We start from the raw sequence: 20,103 nt of genomic DNA, 5'->3' as shown, positions 1-20,103 counted from the left end.
CATTTTAGAGTGGCCTTTTATTGTGGCCAGCCTAAGGCACACTTGTGCAATAATCATGTTGCCTTATCAGCATCTTGATATGCCACACCTGTGGGGTGGATGGATTATCTCGGCAAAGGAGAAGTGCTCACTAACACAGATTTAGCTAGCTTTTAATAATATATTACTATTTGTTAGCTTTTAATAACATATTTCTATTTGCTCGTTTTTAAAGCGGGAGTCCCGCAATTATTTTTTTTTTTTTAAGTCAGCAACTACAAATACTGCTGCTGCTGACTTTTAAAATAAGGACACTCACCTGTTCCAGGATCCAGCGATGTCGGCACCCAAGGCCGAGCCACCCCTCGGTCCTCGGATGCTGCTGCCGCCATCTTCGGTAAGGAAAACAGGAAATGAAGCCTTGCGGCTTAACTTCCCGGTTCCCTACTGTGGAATCCGAATGCTCCCTGCTATCTCTGGGACCCGTGTGTGTCCCAGCAGACAGCGCGGTGGGACGGGAAGAGTCATAGACTCCCGTGGGGTCTATTCCTGGAAGTGGGTGCAAATACCTGTCTTAGGTATCTGAAAAACCCCCTCCCCCTGAAAGGTGCCAAATGTGACACCGGAGGGGGGGAGGGTTCCGAAATGTGGAGGTTCAATTTTTGTGTGAACCTTCATTTTAATAACATCTCACACCACCCCTTTCATGATCAATAGGGGCAAATACAAAAGTGCTGCATTTATAATTCTGTTCAGTGTATACATTATCCTATAAATGTACCTCTAATATTTACACATTATAGCTTACCTTAAGTTTAGGCTTGGTTTAACTATAAGAGTCACGGCCAATTGTTTATAAGTGACAAATAAGTTCACCTATAAAAGTTACTGGAGACAACACTTTTGGCACCATGCTTCCTGCACCAGTTAAGATGCCTTAAGCGAATTTACCATTTGTTGTGCACTGAGCATGTATATTTTATTGTATTAATGGTTGTGTTCAGTTAGTTATTTCACTTCACTGAAAAGCCAAGACAAATGAAAAACCCACCCCTTCTGTGATATCTAAGTAGTAAATTATACAGAGTTGATGTATATTCACCTTTTAATCTGTAAGTAATTTTTTCAGCTGATTTTCCACATACAAATACAGTGCCTTGAAAAAGTATTCATACACCTTGAAATTTCCGCATTTTGTCATGCTACAACCAAAAACGTAAATTTATTTTATTGGAATTTTATGTGATAGACCATCACAAAGTGGCACATAATTGTGAAGTGGAAGGAAAATAATAAAAGGTTTTCATTTTTTTTACAAATAAGTACCTGAAAAGTGTGGTGTGCATTTGTATTTAGCCCCCTTTACTCTGATACCCCTTAACTAAAATCTAATAGAACTAATTGCCTTCAGAAGTTATCTAATTAGTAAATAGAGTCCACCTGTGTGTAATTTAATCTCAGCATAAATACAACTGTTCTGTGAAGCCCTCAGAGGTTTGTTAGAGAACCTTAGTGAACAAACAGCATCATGAAGGCCAAGGAACACACCAGACAAGTCAGGGATAAAGTTGTGAAGAAGTTTAAAGCAGGGTTAGGTTATAAAAAAAAACAACAGCCATTCTAAACATTCAGCCAGAGCTACAATGGAATGGTTTATATCAAAGAATATCCATGTGTTAGAATGGCCCAGTCAAAGTTCCAACCTAAATTCAAGAGAATCTGTGGCAAGACTTGAAAGCAGCTGTATACAGATGCTCTCCATCCAATCTTACAGAGCTTGAACTATTTTGCAAAGAAGAATGGGCAAAATGTCACCCTCTAGATGTGAAGTTGGTAGAGACATACCCAAAAAGACTTGCAGCTGTAATTGCAGTGAAAGGAGGTTTTACAAAGTATTGACTCAGGGGGGCTGAATACAAATGCATGCCACACTTTTCACATATGTATTTGTAAAAAAAAATGAAAACTATGTATCATCTTCCTTCCACTTCAAAATGATGTGCCACTTTGGGATGGTCTATCACATAAAATTCCAATAAAATACATTTATGTTTTTGGTTGTAACATGACAACATTTGGAAAATTTCAAGGGATATGAACACTTTTTCAAGGCGCTGTACTTGATTATGATAAATTGCATGATGATCATAAATTCTCAGCTTTCAATCTATAATACATTAAATCTTATGTTTTGAAAGCTTTGTTTACCATCGTTAACTGGTAAATTTACACAATTTTTTTCAAATTTAGCAATGCAATCATGCATTATCCAAAAAGTCTCTTTATAAATAATGTATGTTATTTCCATAAAATAGGCTTAAAGTATGTACACAACTTTCTTAGGAACCATATGGGTCATTTAACATTACTCCTTAGAAGATCCTATTCTAAACAATTCTTTGAGGTATTTTCCTTCTTCAACAGGTACTTTACGTATTTAGCATTTGTTTAGGGGATTTCTTCCATTAACTCTTCATCACTTCTAAGATTCATTTAGAAAAACATCCTGGATCTATAGAGTGACAGGTTAAGCATTTGACGTCAATGGCCATCTCTAGTTTCTTCTGTCCTCAACATGTGGCTGTGGGAAGGGTACTTTTTTGCTATATATACCACATTTGGTGCACAGAAACAGTGCCAGCTTTCGACATTCAGCTCATCTCACGAGCTGCAAAAAATGGGGACCTCCAGGGGCCTCTGGATATCAATATGTGCCTTATTGATAGTGAATACATGTCTTCCATCACAAGGTAAGTGATACTAACCTTTTCCAATTTAACATTTTTTGGAAGTCCTAGACATAATATGCTAGGATGCATAAAAAATAACTTTACACTTGTAAATTTTACTCAACATCGCATCATAGCTAGTGTTTAAATGAATGGAAATTGAAACGAAAAGTAAGGGAAAAACTCATGTAATGCCTACCAAAAATTGTAGTCTGATTCACATTCCACAACATGAGTTTGTTATCTATGTATGTAGCTATAGGGCATACAATACAATATAGCATATGTGTTTATGTGCTGCCAGGGTTGATCCTGTGTTGTTTCAGAATTAGCCCAGGAGGGGTATTTTTTGTTGTTTAGGCAAAAGGAGTTTTGTTAAATTGCTCAAAATGTGTGTGTTATATCATACTAAAGGGTATTGTATCACAACTATTATTTTTTATTGTTTGCAACATTATACATATCAGTTATTTGCCTAGAAGTTATAAGTTTATTATCATTAAATCTTTATGTTTTAAACAATTATTTTCTTATATTTTGATGATTTTAGGTCATTGTACAATTTAATTAAGCTATTATTTTTTGCATATATAAAGTCTTAGCTATTCTCTTTTAACATAATTAAATGTTTGGGTTTAACCTTAAATGGATGAGGGTTAAAACAATTCATATTGTCAATGACTATAAAATTATGGCCAAAACTGTTCTTGAATAATACCAGAAGTTTTGAATTTACCAGAAGTTTTGAATTTTCTAAAATATTATTATTATTATTATTATGCAGGTTTTCTATATCGCCAACAGTTTGCGCAGTACTTTACAAAGTTAGGGCAGACAGTACAGTTACAATACAATTCAATACAGGAGGAAACAGTTCGTTAGAGCTTACAATCTAAGAGACCCCTGATTAATAATTAATAATTAATAATAGGTATAGTACTACTAACAGAAATGTTATTGCCATATTATTTTCCTTATCTTACATCTGGGAAGAATAATTTGAATTGGTATAAAACACTTATACCAATCATTGAGAAAAGTCATCTAAGGTTTAACAATTGGTCCACCCAATACTTAAATTTGACATTTCAAAGTATTTTTTTGAGCACTCTGTTTGTGAGATATTTGCCCTTGAGATCCCGAGTCTATACACCTGATTTGATCAATAGAGGTACCATGTTCTCTGTTGGATTTTTATTATGTTTTTTATTTAATGTAGAAGGCATTAAGAGCTTCTGGATCACACAGAGGTAGGCAGCAGCACTCAAACCTACCAGGTGAACAGGAAAAGAGTTGAAAATTATGGCAGGAATATATGCAGTTGAACTGTCCTTCAAATAGGCTGAACAAACTCAAACTTATATATATATATATATATATATATATATATATATATATATATATATATATATATATATATATATATATATATATATATATCACTTTATGGTGGATAGATATAAACGTGCATAACACTGTTGCAAATTGCACTCATTAGTTTGACCATATAACATTTTTGAGGAGTGTAACCATTAAGATCTGTAAAGGAGTACATAAAATACCAGGTAGTACTAATAATCAACTAATGCTGACTTAATTATGTATTACAACAAATAACACTGAAAATTACTTTATACAGCAGCAATGAAAATGTCAAGAAACAAGGTCGTACAGCAACATGTAAATAGTGACTTATCAGGTAAGGTTCTATTTCTGCATGTTGGAAAATGTCAAAAGCTGGTACTTGAAAAAAAATAAAAAATTTGAATAACTTAATGCAAACCTGTGCTTTGCAAGGAAAAACAAAAAAGTTGCTACCCAAAAGCCCTTCCTTTTATTCACTTACTGGAACAAGAAAAGAAACCCTCTTTAAGCTCCAAATCACTCTATTATACCACAGGGATATGCCAATTGCCAAACACCAGAGCTGTCATGTGAAAAGAGTGGCGTGACTCTGCTCATACATCCATTCTCAAAAGTATCATGACATGGAACATATATTATCTACAGTGTAAAATCAGGCCACTTTTCCCCATAAATTAAATGGATATTACATAAATATTTTTTTTTTAACAAGGATCAAAACGAAAATTGAAAACTGAAAAATGAAAACCACTAACTAGTAAAATTCCAACCAAGACCCAAAATACTTTATCATGATTACCAGTTAAAGCCCAAGCCTAAATCTTCACTGTAGTAAAGTTAGAATGCATATACAGTAATAAATATGCCCCTTTTCACCAGTTAAGACCTGCAGCAAAGGGGAAAAAGCCTTGTGCTGCCACCTTATTGCAATGTCGGACCATGGCTCTCATACACAAGCTCTCCTGTGGTCTGTCAAGCCCTACTGAACATTTCTCTACTAAACAATGTCCCTGCCCTCCTGAGAGGTGCTGCAGAATATCTGTTCTGGAGGCTTGTCAAAGAGCCAGGCTGCTTCCTGAGTGTGAGATTCTCCTACATTATTATTATTATTATACAGGATTTTTTACAGTGTCAACAGTTTGCGTAGTGTTTTACAATGTTAGAGCAGACAGTACACTTACAATACAATTCAATACAGGAGGAATCAAAGTGCCCTGCTCATTAGAGCTTACAATCTAAGAGGGGGAGGGGTCAAGTGATACAAAAGGTATAACTGTGGGGGATGAGTTGTGGCATAAAATAAATGCACAGTTGTCAGGTAAGAGCAGGATAGGCTTCTCTGAAGAGAAAAGTTTTAAGAGATTGCCTAAAAGTGGACTACATTCTAACAACACATTTTAACCCTTGCTACAGCACTTAGCAGATATAAAAAATAGAAAAAATGGCATATGTATTACTGTATATGCAGCTTTACTGTATTACTATAATACATTAAAAAGGTTCAATTGGGCTTTAAAGAAAAAATTTCCTCAAGAAATATGGAGGCTGTCATTGCTGACTTCTCATTTGGCAGAAGATAATTGTTTGTTTGTTTTTTGTTATGCTGACCTTCTCGCTTAATGCTCTCATTTATTAACCAAAAACATGTAAGTAAATACAAACTTCTGACAATTTTCAGATTTTCCTGAGTTGTACACTTTTTTTACAGTGAGCCAGAAAATTCCGGAGCCAGAGAATCAGCAATAAACTGAGTCAATTAGCATTATTCATGCAATTGTTAGCAAAGGCAGCCTACATACTCCTCTCAGGAAAAGTTTACTCAGCAAAGAACTGTTGATCTTTTTGCTCTTGCTTTTAATGGTTTGTGTAAGCATTTAGAGCAGCCTTTCTCAACCTTTTCAACACAGAGGAACCCTTGAAATAGTTCTCTGGTCTCGGGGAACCCCTGCTAAAAATTAGAAATCTACAACTCATGATACATTAGTGTGATGGTCAGTGGGAAGAATGGTCCTTACACTTGTGGTCATTGGGAAGAATTACCTCCTTCCAGATAGCTAAAAAGATCAATGGTGTGAGTGGGAACTTATCTGAGAGGCAGAAATTGCCCAATACTGAAGGAACCCCTAGCAACCTCTGGAGGAACCCTAGGGTTCTACGGAACCCTGGTTGAGAATCACTGATTTAGAGATTACCCATGTCCTATTTTGTAAATCTAAAAACCTATGCCTGTTTAAAAATAATAAAACAGATCAAATAAGAGATATGTAACTTCTGTGTGTATACCATCACCTGAAATCCCATTTCTTATAATCTGTGTAAAAGTAATATAAGCTTTTTTTTGTTTGTTGTTCATGTAAGGGTCAAGTGAACAGGTTGACATCTGGCTGTAGATTTACATGCTGTCACACATTGAGTTTTCAGAGTATGCTTAAATTCTTCTATTAAAACACGATAAATACTCAAGGAGAAATATGAACCTTTAAATAGCACAATGAGGCAACAAATTACATCTACATCTACTTATATCTACTGTAGATATACTTTTCATTGCCAAGGAAAAACATGATGTTTTGACTATTCTTCCAGAGTGCCAACCTAGTGGTTCAGTAAACTTTTACATTCAGCAAGTTGCTGTTTAAAGCACTAGAACATTAACCCTCTAAAAACCTAAATTCGTTTTTAAGATCATTCGTAAATATGACAATATTCAAAGTAATAGTTAACATATAAATTAACCACTTGGCTTATTAAAGTGTACATTTTAATTAAACAAATCTGTGCATATGTCTAACATCCCAGACTATCAAGAAGTAGTTTCCCTTGCACTTCACCTTACTTCATTGTCAAAGCTTTAGAGCCCGTTCACACCAAAATGCAGCATGCTGCAGTGCATGCCTTCACTTGCTATGATGAGCACTGTTGCATATTACATTAGGCAGTTCATTCAAAATAAATGGTCTACAAAGCACCTCAATGAATGAAAAAAAAGGTGCTGTGTACATTTTTTTGCAGATCTCTGCAATGTGAAGGACATATTGGGGTTGATTTACTAAAACTGGAGAGTGCAAAATCTGGTACAGCTCTGCATTGTAGCCAATCAGTTTGCAACTTCAACTTGTTCAATTAAGCTTTAACAAAAAAAAAAAAAAAATCGAAGTTGATTGGTTTCTTTACGGAACTACACTAGATTTTTCACTCTCCAGTTTTAGTAAATCAAACCCCTTGTGTTGAACTGTGCTTTGGTGCAGCACATGGACATTGTGAAGGTGCAGTGGGGTGCTGTTCACAGCACAGCTCACTAGCACACATAATATGCATTACTGGCCATTAACAGTCATGGTTTTACAATGGTCTGGTGTGAACAGATATACAAATAATTTGACAGTTAAAACAGCCTCTATATATATATATATATATATATATATATATATATATATATATATATATATATATATATACAGTATATTACCTGTATGTTTAGCTGATTGTCTAGAGTTCAGATCCAAATGCGTGCATTTAAAAGGACAATGATTGATTATGTCCATCTCTGCTCACTGTGCTGTGACGGACCTTTCAGATCCCCGCTCTCCTTTTTGGGGAGATCAGATGATAACGGACCACCTGTCTGTTTTCATCTCACCCCATCCAATCCTCCAGACAGATGGAAAATAGGGTCACCATCCATCTGGATTTCACGGACAGGATCGGATCGGATAGCAGATTGCTGACATCTACTGCACCGATCAGGTCCACCTAAAAAACTGACAGGCAGACCTGATCGGAAAGCCTGTGTGAAAGGGACCTTAGACAGGCGATCCATTTTCAGAGCCGGGCTCTGACTGGTCCATCTCAGCACAGTGAGCAGAGATGGACCTGTCCCGGCAGAGTTTCTTCTGAAACATGAAGCAAAACTGTCCTGAAGACTCAATGTAGCTCAGGTGAGAATATATGTGATGTAAATCTGATCAAAGAAGTGTAATTTAGACTTCTTGAGTAGTATTCAGCTTCTTTGTGAAAGATGGCCTCACTAACAAGATTATGGCCAAATCTACAGACATATGGAATCCATAGTACAGCTCACCAGCACACATAATATACATTACTGGGCATTACCATACCAGGCATGATTTTACAATATCCTGTGTGAACAGATATACACATATTTTGACAATTACAATTTTATATATCTTTTATTCATGTATATATACTGTATATGATGTGTATGTTTAGCTGTTTATCTGTAGTTCAGCTCCATAGACATAGTGATTTTCTTTCCTGCAACAACAGTCAGTGTTGATTGGGGAATCCCTTCCTCAGAACCATTGTGGTCTCCTAGCAGCTAGCAATAATCACATTTAAAATCTGTACCCAAGTTGATCGATCAATAAACTTGGGTATTTTCTGCCTGCCCAATGCCCATACATGGTTCCTGCTGAACTGCCTGAGATTCGAAACATCTATGTCCAGATTCAGTGTGCTAATTTTAAAGGAGACATGATTGGTTAGGTCGCATAGTGAAGTTCCAACAAATCTTCGTAAGCAATAATGAAGACAGGAAAAAAAGCCGATAAATAGTGACATTCATTTATGATGTTTTTCCAGGTGGAGATTCTTCTGGAAAATCAAGCAAAACTGTCCTGGCGGCTCAATCCAGCTCAGGTGAGAATATATGTGCTGTAAATCCAATTAAAGAAATGTAATTTAAATTTCTTGAGTATTCAGCTTTTCAATGAAAATGGCGTGATCAACAAAATTATGGCCAAATCTACAGAAGTAGGAATGAAAAAAAAAACAGTTCTAACAATGCGTAATACCAATGATGTTGGAATAGACAAGGCCACAGCTTTATTAGGATAAAAATAATTAAAAACACATAATTCTTCCATCATAACAGTAAACAACATTAATCACATTTTGGGCAAAACACTCTTGCCAATACAGATGATCTGTGAGCACTGAACTATTATAACCTCATCTAAATGCCAGTTCTGACGGAATATCAGTTCTAGACTAATCAAAAGCCCCAAAGGGCATGAAAACATTTATTGTACAACAACTATAGAGGTAAAACCTGCCAATAAATCTGTGGCACATAATGGTGTGTGTGTGTGTTGTGGGGGGGGGGGGGGGGGCAGACCTTGCCAGGAGGCTGTTGAAACTTCAAGGTCATGTCCCACACCTATGCTTAGGTAAGACCCCCCCCCCCCATTCTCCATCACTAAAACTGGTCAGACATAGAGCAATTTTTAATTATTATTGGGTTGCTTGGCTTAAACTGTTTTTGATATCACTTACTTGCTGATTGTTCACCAGATATTCTAAGAAGATGCTTTATTTTTATGCTTATCTGGATAAAAACATTTACAAAAGTAGTGTTGTCTTTGAGGTCATGCCTGTGAATGGCTTCTGATAACCAAACAAAAGAGGCATAAACAAATTAAATTTAGGTGTGAGATTACCATGACCATTAACAGTCAGATCAGTATATAATTGCATCTCTGTGGGCACAGAGCAGGCACTAAAAATGAATCATCTGAAATAGATTTTCGAGGACAATGGCCATGGTTTCCCTGAGAGCGGGTACATCTGCTTACATCTGCTTACAAATCGTCTCTTGCTAATATGACATAATTATGGACAGGGAGCAATAGAGATCAACTTCACTTAGGCCAGTACTATCTGGCTACATACTCATTTTTGTTTGGGAACCTCAAGTATTCTGTATCTGAATTGCTTTTGAAATGAAGACTATAGGAAAAAACTATTCGGCCCTGAAATGGGTTTGCTATGGGGGCCCATTACACTCATTACAACAAAGACAGTCAAGTATAGCTACAGACAGTTATGCTGTGCAGTCGGATTAGCCGTGACTGTATTTGCTTTGCACCCATCTAATGTTTTCTCAGTTGTCATATAAACAGCAGTAAGCACACAATTCTTAGCCAAAAGTCAATAATTACATGGACAGGTTACATAATTTTCTGAGATTCTTGCTCCATACAAACCTCCCAGTGCTAGTCAACTTTTTTCCAGCTAAGTAAGCAGAAACTGAAAGAAAAAAATATCTGTCAACATATAAGCGTAAAACGTACATTGATGCCATTATGCAGCAAGGTTTAAAACCAACAAAATCTTCCAATGTGGAAACATGCTACAGACCATGCAAAGCCAATAACTACACAATTGGGTAAACAACCCCATTCAGTGATGTACATAACTGCAAATAATGTTTTTTCAGTTTACGCTCACCTGTAGTTTGGTTAACTAGGTGAAGTCACGGTTTCTGCACACACAGAATTTGTTGCATCATTTGAGAAGCACCATCCTACTTTATGCTATATATGTAGCTGTTGGATGCACATATCCATCTGTATGCCACAGGCATGTAATAATATGATAATTGTAGAGTTTAATCCACATGGGTGACTTGCCTCACATGCTACCTGAGAATTGCTGTACTGAAACACCTGTCCTGTGTGTTTTACAGATACCATTAATGAATAACAAAGGGGGCTGTATGATAATGTAAAAAAGAAACAAATCCAGTTACTATGTGATGTACAAGCCTCATAAATTAAAGAAAGAGATGAATTTACCCTTTGTGACAGCACCATATCGTTCTTCATTTGTGCCTTATGCATTCCCCCTCCCAGTCACTGCAGTGGGAGGACTAGGTGTGGCCAGGTGATGATTGACAAGCTGAACAGTTGTGAAAGAGCAGAGATAATTCTGATATCCAGGCCCCCTGCACCTCATCCCACTGTAATCCAAGCTTCTGATAATACGTGTTGCTTGTCTTTCATCCTGATATAATGCTTAAGTATTTTCTGGGTCAGTGCCCCAGAATAAGCATGCAGATTAGAAGTCCTAATTTCACTCTCACTTTCCTTGATTTCACTCATACTTGTTTTGGGAAACTGTCTTTTAACCCCCCTGACGGTATTCCCGAGTCTGACTCGGGGTGGATTTTTTATACCAAGAGCGGTATCCCCGAGTCAGACTCGGGACTGCATCGCTGGATCCAGGAGGAGGATTACTTACCTTCTCCCTCGGATCCAGCGTTGTCTCCCCGCTGTACGAGCGAGCCGTGTCTCGCTCGATGCATTACATCGCCGATCTCCGTGCCCTGCGAGCGTTGCGACGCACGGGCACGGAGACCGGCGCCAAATTCAAAAAGTGAAACAAACAGTAAACATACAGTATAATGTAATCTTACAGATTACATTGCTGTATGTAAATATTTCACATCCCCGTTGTCCCTAGTGGTCTGCCCAGTGTCCTGCATGCAGTTTTATATAATAAAAACTGTTCTTTATGCCTGGAAACTGGAGATTGCCCATAGCAACCAAAACTGTCATTTTACATCAAAAATGATTTTAGACCAGCTAGAAAACAGCGATAATAAATTAGAATCACTCGCAGAATTGAGCGATAGCGATTTGTGGGGAGATCCGTCATCAAATACTGAAAAGTAATGACAGTGACAATTCTGCAACTGAGCAAATTTCAGTGTTTTTGATTTGATTACATTATTGAATAATTTTTATTATTGTTATATTATTATTTGGTACAATTATGTATAATTATTTATTATATTATAATTTATGATTTAATTTTTCAAACTTTATCATACCCGGGATGTCTGCTAGACTCTGGTTTGGACAGATTTAAGAGAGTTATTCCTAAGAATTGCAGGACTACAATATAAAACGCCAAATTTTCATGCAAAATAATGGTACCGCTTTTAGCACCTAAAATCCGAAATAATCATACCGCCAGGGAGGTTAAAGAACACCTGTTGGTCATTTTACAAGTGTGCATGCTTATGAAATTCTTACATGTCACAATATACAGCAAAATATCATAATGAATACTTATAAAATTGAAAAGAAGTCAGCTGAGCCTTAAGGTGGCCCTAGACTGGCTGAAAGAAAAGAAACCCTGATTCCTTGAGAAATCCACCCCGCCGGGACATTCAGAATTCACGATCAGTGGCTGCAGTCACTGATCGAAAACATTCTTTCGTTTAGAAAAGTTGATAAAATTATCACCTTCTGGCACTCATCGAAATTCAGTCAGCTCTTCTAAAACAAACAAATCCTGAGCAATGTATGGCCAGCTTTAGAGGAACATCTTGGGAGAATGATGTAATTGGTTTGCTGCAGTCAGAAGGAGGCATTTACCCAGTCACCTCTAGTTTAGCCATCCCTGGTACTGTTGTTTAATGTAACTATGTGGGCACACAGCCCAGAACATAAGGCTACTTTGGAGGGAACATGACCTATGGTTGTGTCATGTATTGGCCAGTGCCCTGGCTCTAGAACAAGAGACGAGAGGTGTACTATGATCTTTTTCCAAGGTAATGAGTATATTTATAATGTTTCCAAACTACTAAGAGTTCTGATTTAATATGAATGCCATCCTAATAAAGATACAACTGTTTTATTAAAACAGAATTTCAGTATATGGGATATATAATTCTGTACTGTTACTGCAGGTGAAAGTAACAGCAATGAATCTCCTCTTACTGGCAATAAGCAGCAGATCTCCAAATCTGTCCAAAGTCAGGATTCCAGCGCAGCAGACAATTCTTGGTACCACAATCAGAGGAACAGTTATGATAAGAGTAAGTCATTTCAACAACCAACATCGTGGAAAAAACATGTAATACTGCTACACACACATTTCATCCCTGAATTATAGAAATGTAAAAGACACAGACAAAATTAACACAATAACATTTGAATGGTACTCCGTCACTCCTATCCTTGCACTGAAGGAGATCAAATAATTGCAATACACAAAGAGAATTCCTTTGTCACCTCTCACAAACATGGCTCACTAGGAGCCCATATGTAGCAATGCATGCTCTTAATAGTTTCAACAGGCAACCTTTAGAGCAGGAACACTGAGGGCTGAATCACACTTTTTCAAGTTAGGCTAATGGATCGCACAAGGACAGCAAAGTGTGAATGTAAATATGCTCCTCATGGATATCATTGTGAGGACCACTTTTGAGCCTGTAATAGCAACATGGGGAAAAGGGGCAATAATTTTTTGAGTTTTTAGGGATCATTTGCTAAGATCATTTAATAGAGCATCATGGTTTTAAAGAAAATAATACCTAGTAGCTAAGTCTACCACTTAGAAAAAATAATAAATACACCCATATGTTCATGAAAAAAATGTGCATGTATTACTTTTTTTCCATAAGAGCCTGCAAAGCATTGCACCTGCCATCAGTAGATGACGGGTGCAATGTCAGGCTCAAGTAGGCTCTTCCTTCAGCTCTACTTCAGTATCAAGGTATGGGCTCTCAGTTGGAAAGCTGGAGGAAGTGTTAATGGACTATGAGTGTGCATGGGATTGATTTAATTTCTTTATGACAAAGTTGGAATACAGCATTTTTTTTCACAACACATTTTTTTATATGTGTGTAGCGCTACACTGTAATATTATATGAATGGACTATGAGTGTGCCGATTACCACACTTCTGTTCCATTGAGAACTACAAGCCCATCTCCTGCGGTGGCAGATGGGACTCCTAGTTATGCTTTCACAAATATCTGTGAACGAATGACAAGGCTGTGCGGGCAGATTAAAGCTGCTTAATTTGCCTGCATAAGTACAATTCTCTATGCCTGTTTTTTAAAAGATTAATATGACTTTGGAGCAAAGAAATCATAAAGACATATAGTACTTGAGAACATGCAATTTCCTTGAGCAAGAAGTTTGGCCTTTACTACATATCCATCAATGTGGGGGATTTACTAAAAATGGTGCACACAGAATCTGGTGCAGCTGTGCATAGTAACCAATCAGCTTCTAGGTTTTATTGTCGAAGCTTTATTGAACAAGCTGAATTTCGATGCTGAATGGTTACTATACACAGTTGCACCAGATTCTGTGTGCACCAGTTTTAGTAAATCTGATTGTAAATGATCACCTGAGTTCCCAGCATAGTTAGAGAACTGACCACGGTGTGCTCTACTGCTTAGTGTGGTCAGTTTTAATAGGAAAGCAGAGGGATTGGCAGGAACACTAGGGATTTCACATAAAGGAAGCAATACAAAGAGAACAGGATATTTTCTCATACAAGCACATGGTACAGAAGGCACATATCAGGCTTTATGGTTATGTTATTTATGTATGTTAATCATGTTTAAATCATCCATGATATCATTGTTATTAATAACATATTGATAATCCTTTAATAGGTGCAGAGCAATCCTCCAAGGTGACCTTTATTGCACCAACAACTCCTCCTTTACTAAGAAGTAAGTAGCTTTAGGTGTTTAAGAATGCTTTATTCAACAGTATGCTGTATATTCTGACTAGTCTACATGTGTAAATAAAACAGATGTGCACCCCAGCAGAAAAAAGTGACTAAACATATAAGGTTATGGCCACTGTTTCTTTCCAATCCCATTAGCACCTATAATGAAGAATAGACCTCAGCCTTTGGCAAGACCCGGAGCACTGTCCAAAAAAGGCACGCAGAGTGCAAGATTAGTCACTAGTATTACCTGTAGGCTCCTTACAGCTGATCCTTCAGTAATTACTTACTTACAATGCCTTGATTTATACTTTGGGTTTGGTTTGCTAAAGGCAAATAGGTTGTTCACTTAGCAAAAGTGGTGGTGGTGGGGTATTTAAATAATTATTAAAAAATACTGACAGATGGCCTTTTTCATAATAGAAGGGACCCTAGTGGTCTTTTCTGTTATTAAATGCCTCTTTCAGCAGTTCAGACCACATTTATGGCTACCTCTGAGTACTGTGGTGAACTGACTCGTGCTTGCACACACGGGAGTGATGTCCTCATGGTCCAGCCATCCAAGTTGCTGGAGAGCCCGAACCCAGAAGGGAGACCAGGCAACGTTGGAAGTGGCCAGGATCTGCTGGAATGGTGACGGTCCAACATTGGAGGGCTATGTTTGATAGGTGAGTCTGCCATAAAGTGCTAATATGAGGTGTATACTAGCAAATTATAGCACAAACCTGCAGTTGCCAATTTTAAAAGTAAAATGTTAATTGCGTTTACTGCTGCTTTAAGAAGAAGCAGAAAAAGTGCAAAAAACACAGATCCACAACAAAAGGGGGATGATTTATGAACTGTAGGTCCTCAGGTAGAATTACCTCTGCAGCATGGCTGTCTCCTGGCCTCCACTCCACCCACTGCTTGCTATTCTTGCTGCCATCTACCAGCGAGGAATCGGTTAGTAGCTCCGGTCGAGGATTTTCATCCCCTCCCAGTCCCATACGAGCTGGGTCTTCACCTCCCCCCTCTGCGATTCTGTGTATCTCGTAGGTTGCATGAGGGTTCTACCATTGCAGCAATCCCTCAACAAGACAGCCCACCCCTGGCCACCTCCATAAGCTACCATTACAGTAGGGAGCAATTTGTTTGTCATCTATCCAACGTGAGGAGAGATTTTTTTACACTATTATGTTTTTGATTTATGATATGGCAACCATAAATCTACATATGGTTTATCCCACGGATTTCCTCTGGCAATTTGTCAGCACAAGACTGTCCTGACTAGCGCTTTTTTGTGGTTGTCTTTGACTGTTTGAACTTTTTCTCACACCTCTGCTGGTGTGTTCAACCACACAGTTGCTTATTGGGTTCAAGTAGGGCTTCTAAATTGTCCCTCATGTTACATATGTCCCAGCTTCCTAGCGCCAGACTTTTTTTGTTGTTTTCACCTCTCCAGCATGGAGAACATAAGAAGCATGTTTGTGACATCGGTAAATTTCATGAAACTAGCTGTCACAGGCAAATATACAGCTATAAGGTTACAAAACAGAAGTGCCTGGCCACGTGATTCATGACAAAGGGTACTTTTTTAGGGTACCTCATAGGAACAATTAACATTTCTAGATGTTTCCTTAACATTAAATTCTCACTTTTTGAATTCAAACTAATTTAGGCAACTATAATGAAGGATAAACACAAATCCTTGGCTTTTGCAATCATTTAACATCAAGAAATAACATATTATTGCACGCCCAGTTGTGTATACTTAAGTAAGACAGTGTTAGTGAAAGGATATCTTTTACACAAGTGTGAGGACCCATGATTTTTGTGCATGTTCTCTTCCGCAGGCTTTGACAGCTGTAAGTAGCTATCTGCCAACCTCCATATAACAAAAATAAGTAACCACATTGCGCCATGCATGTTAAGGCAGGTCTGCATATCAAAACTAAAAATGCAGTTGTGAGAAATTTTGATCAATTAATCTCGACGTGCACTGCATTTTGCCTGTCAAAGTCTGGAAAGGCTTCTGAAGTTGTTACAATCAAAAAGGATATGAAACTGTCCTATGAATTCATATACAAATGGAAACACCAATTAAAACTGGTACTGCTAAAAATATATAACTCAGTATTGTGTTTTGTTTCACGTTTTATTAGGGTTTTTTAAAGTAAGTAACAAAACCAAAAATATAAACAAATTGCAAATCAAGAGTGTTACAAATAAGATGGGTTAGCCAACCCCTTGAGTACAAAGTATCATTCAATACCCTGATTGCATATAATAGGTAAGAGGAGGCACAACTGAACAGCCAAGGTAAAATGTAAGATCAGAAATATCTGTATAGCCCGTATAGGGGGTATAGTGGGTTAGTTAGTCCATGCTGAACAGAGTACTTAGGAGCCATGTTCCTACTTTGGATGTTTATAAAAGGAGTTGGCAGATAAGGATATAATCCAATCTATTATTACAGGACCAAAAGCCCATAAAGATGATTGGGAGCATAGAGGAATAGATAGAGGATAGAGAAAAGCAAAAACAAAAATAAAACAGTATTGTGTTTTTTTGGGGATTTCTTTTGATGGACATATTCTGTGTGCGCATGATATCCATTGTAAAGATTTATCGTTTTACTGTTCTACTTTTTCAGTTATGCAAATTAATAAAATATGAATCAAAGAAAAGCATAATAGCTAATTATAAGTATTTATCATAACACAGATGTCACATCCGCTCACAATGGACGAGTATGCAGCACATGGGGTAACCATTACTTTAAAACCTTTGATGGTGACATATTCCATTACCCTGGCACCTGCAACTATGTTTATGCATCAGACTGTAATGACATCTATCAGGATTTCAATATTCAAATGAGACGATCCAATGTCAATGGCCTTCCCACCATCAGCCATATTACAATGCAACTTGATGGGGTCTCTATTGAAATATCCAATGGAAAGATCACATTCAATGGACAGCAGTAAGTGTACACTTTTTGAATATTGCTTTTCAATGAGTCAGACTTGCATCTCTGTTCCAAAATCACAACATTGTAACTTTCATTTGTTTATTACCAGAGTGGATCTGCCATATGCCTTCTCAGGAATCCAGATTGACAGGAATGGAATATACATCACAGTTGTGGCCAAGATGGGTCTAAATTTCATGTGGAATGAAGATGATGCAATTTTGGTAATGTTAACTAGAAAACATTTTAGAATACACGAGTAAATGCCTTTATTATTATCATTGGTCATAAATTGCTACTGAGGAACAGGAATGAGAAAATCTGCCTTGGTGCAGTTGGCAAACAGTTTTGCCAATCTTTATCAAAGTTTCTGAACTTTGCAGTGAACCCCATTTTTGGGAGGGGGGCAAATCTTGGTTAATACACTCTGGTTTATCCATTCCTTCAAATGATTGGCTCCTGTGACTCATTTAACCAGGTGCAAAGGCTATTCACTTATTATAAATGGATCCCATTGCAGTGAATAATGGGTGCGCATTAACAGTGGGAGGGGCTTAAAGGGACATACATACACCTCAACACAATATATTTTTTTTAAATGTACAATATAGTGCAGGGCCAGGACAAGTGGTGGGCAGGAGTGGTGGCTGCAGGAGTTTGTAATGTGTCATATAGTGTGTGGTGTGCAGCAGTCTGTAATGTACAATATATAGTGTATATAGTGCAGGAGGAGTGTGTAATGTACAATATAGTGTATATAGTACAGGGGTCTGACAAGTATTACAGCATTTATTTTAAGTTTTTATCCATCACTCAGCTAACATGACCCCAGCGCTGACAGATAGGAGTGGGGGGGGGGGGGGCAAACAATGATGTCCTCATAACCTGCATGATGCCAAGAAATGTACTTCTGCATGAAACAGTTGCTTTTTGTAACAAGACAGGCTTGATCCACCTGCTAGCTTGTTAACTATATTTCAGGTAATTTAGAGCAATTTTTTAGGCAAAGAACTCCAGGGTGCTGCTGTACTTTTTTTGAGAAATGCGGGTCTAATGCACAATATAGTGCATATAGTGCAGCAGTCTGTAATGCAAAAGTAATAAAGTATATAGCGCAGAAGCCTGTTAAGCTAATAATACACTGATGTTGTTTTATATTTGCATTTGACTTGAAAATCTGAACAGGTATTTCTCTTTTTTTAGCTGGAGCTGGATCCAAAGTTTGCCAATAAGACCTGTGGTTTGTGCGGTGACTTTAATGGCATTCCCATCTACAATGAATTTATTTTAAACAGTAAGCTAAAGTCTTAATTTAGGATTTGAAATATGTTACTGAGAGATGAGGCACTACAAGTATTTATTTCTTTTTAGATGCTGAAATGACACCCATCCAGTATGGAAACAAGCAAAGGTTGAATGGACCAACAGAAATGTGTCAAGATCTGGCCATCCAGCCCCTGAACAACTGCTCAGACACTGTAAGAGCTTATCCTATTATGATATATGTTGAATATTTGATAAAGGGTGCCTGAAATTTAGAATAGATTTTAGTTAAAATATATGATTATATGATTGTTCTGCAAGTGCACATATTCTTATATGCCAACATATAGGTATGTAGTATATTCTATTTTGAAATATTCAATTATTGATGTATTAGAACACTCTAATAATTTTTTTTCTCCTTACAGAGAAGAGTGTGTGAAGTGATCCTAACCAGCTCACCATTTTCATCCTGCAACCGCCTTGTGGACCCCACTCAGTACATTGATGCCTGTGTACAGGATCTTTGCCGATGTGCTCAAAATGCAACTGGATTTTGTCTTTGTAGTACCTTTACTGAGTATTCTAGGCAATGTGCCCATGCTGGTGGGACACCCAGCAACTGGAGAACTGATACACTTTGTCGTAAGTCTTCCTATATTGTGTTACTTTATTTTAGTATCAGCACTTAAAAAATCTGAGAGACACCTCTAAAAATGGGAAGCCAGGAATGTAGCTTTAATTTGACATACATGCATTTCTCTTCAAAATATACAGCTCCCCCTCACCAACATATGAGCCTTATTTACAGTTCTCACACCCCATACAATAATATAGTTTATAGTTTGTAACCTCCACTGCTACATAAAAAACTAATTTCTTCTTCTCCTTCCCACATAGCAGAATTATATACAGTTCATTCTTCCCCTACCTCCACAACAGCCTTATAAGTAGTTCTCAGCCCTCCACAGCAGCCATATATAAAACCTCCCTTCAACAGTCTTATATACAGATGGTTCCTTCCCAGCATTCTGATCCGCCATCACATTATGGACACTTCACCTTGTAAAAAAATACCCAATCACGTGCACAAAAAAAAATAAAAACTGCCTTATTACTTGCACATGATTGGATTATAGGAATCAGGAGAGCTGGGAGAAAAAAACTGCATTTGCAAAATGCACAGCCTTTAGTAATTCCATCCCAAAGTGCTCCACCTGATACCTGGAAATCAAAACTAAGGCACAAAAACATTCCACATTCCCTTCAAACAAACTGACATTCTATTCTTTCTTTTACAATTGTTGTGAAGTTAGTAAATTATCTTGTGTACTTTCATTGAGTAAAAAAAATATATTATTTATTGCAGCCCTTCAGTGTAGCTATAACCTGGAATACAGAGAGTGTGGAAGTTTCTGCCCCAACACCTGTACCAACCCTGACCGCTCATCAGTTTGTGATACCCACTGCATCGATGGCTGCTTCTGTCCTGCAGGTGAATGCCTGGTTTGGTATTATATTAAGCTTTGCTTACTGA

General features: G+C 37.5%; 1 protein-coding gene across 20 annotated transcripts in view; it reads left to right on the top strand.

Moving 5' to 3' along the window:
- Nucleotides 1-2,617: 2,617 nt before the first annotated feature.
- Nucleotides 2,618-20,103, top strand: part of LOC143935989 (uncharacterized) — a 103,588-nt gene continuing 86,102 nt past the window's right edge. For 19 of the 20 annotated variants that reach the window (XM_077460260.1, XM_077460268.1, XM_077460401.1 and 16 more), the window contains exons 1-11: nucleotides 2,618-2,729; nucleotides 4,348-4,407; nucleotides 8,676-8,732; nucleotides 12,571-12,699; nucleotides 14,292-14,351; nucleotides 17,054-17,315; nucleotides 17,413-17,527; nucleotides 18,507-18,597; nucleotides 18,675-18,781; nucleotides 18,995-19,211; nucleotides 19,936-20,061. In XM_077460260.1, coding sequence (XP_077316386.1) covers nucleotides 2,657-2,729; nucleotides 4,348-4,407; nucleotides 8,676-8,732; nucleotides 12,571-12,699; nucleotides 14,292-14,351; nucleotides 17,054-17,315; nucleotides 17,413-17,527; nucleotides 18,507-18,597; nucleotides 18,675-18,781; nucleotides 18,995-19,211; nucleotides 19,936-20,061 — 1,297 coding nt within the window. In that variant the 5' untranslated portion in view covers nucleotides 2,618-2,656. The remainder of the gene's footprint in view (nucleotides 2,730-4,347; nucleotides 4,408-8,675; nucleotides 8,733-12,570; nucleotides 12,700-14,291; nucleotides 14,352-17,053; nucleotides 17,316-17,412; nucleotides 17,528-18,506; nucleotides 18,598-18,674; nucleotides 18,782-18,994; nucleotides 19,212-19,935; nucleotides 20,062-20,103) is intronic. The other variant, XM_077460252.1, reaches the window with a different exon arrangement.

This window comes from Lithobates pipiens, unplaced genomic scaffold (genome assembly GCF_037356315.1).
Source record: "Lithobates pipiens isolate NorthernLeopardFrog02 unplaced genomic scaffold, aLitPip1_a1.2 Scaffold_10, whole genome shotgun sequence".
Taxonomy (NCBI): Eukaryota; Metazoa; Chordata; class Amphibia; order Anura; family Ranidae; genus Lithobates; species Lithobates pipiens.
This window is presented reverse-complemented; position numbering and strand designations above follow the sequence as displayed.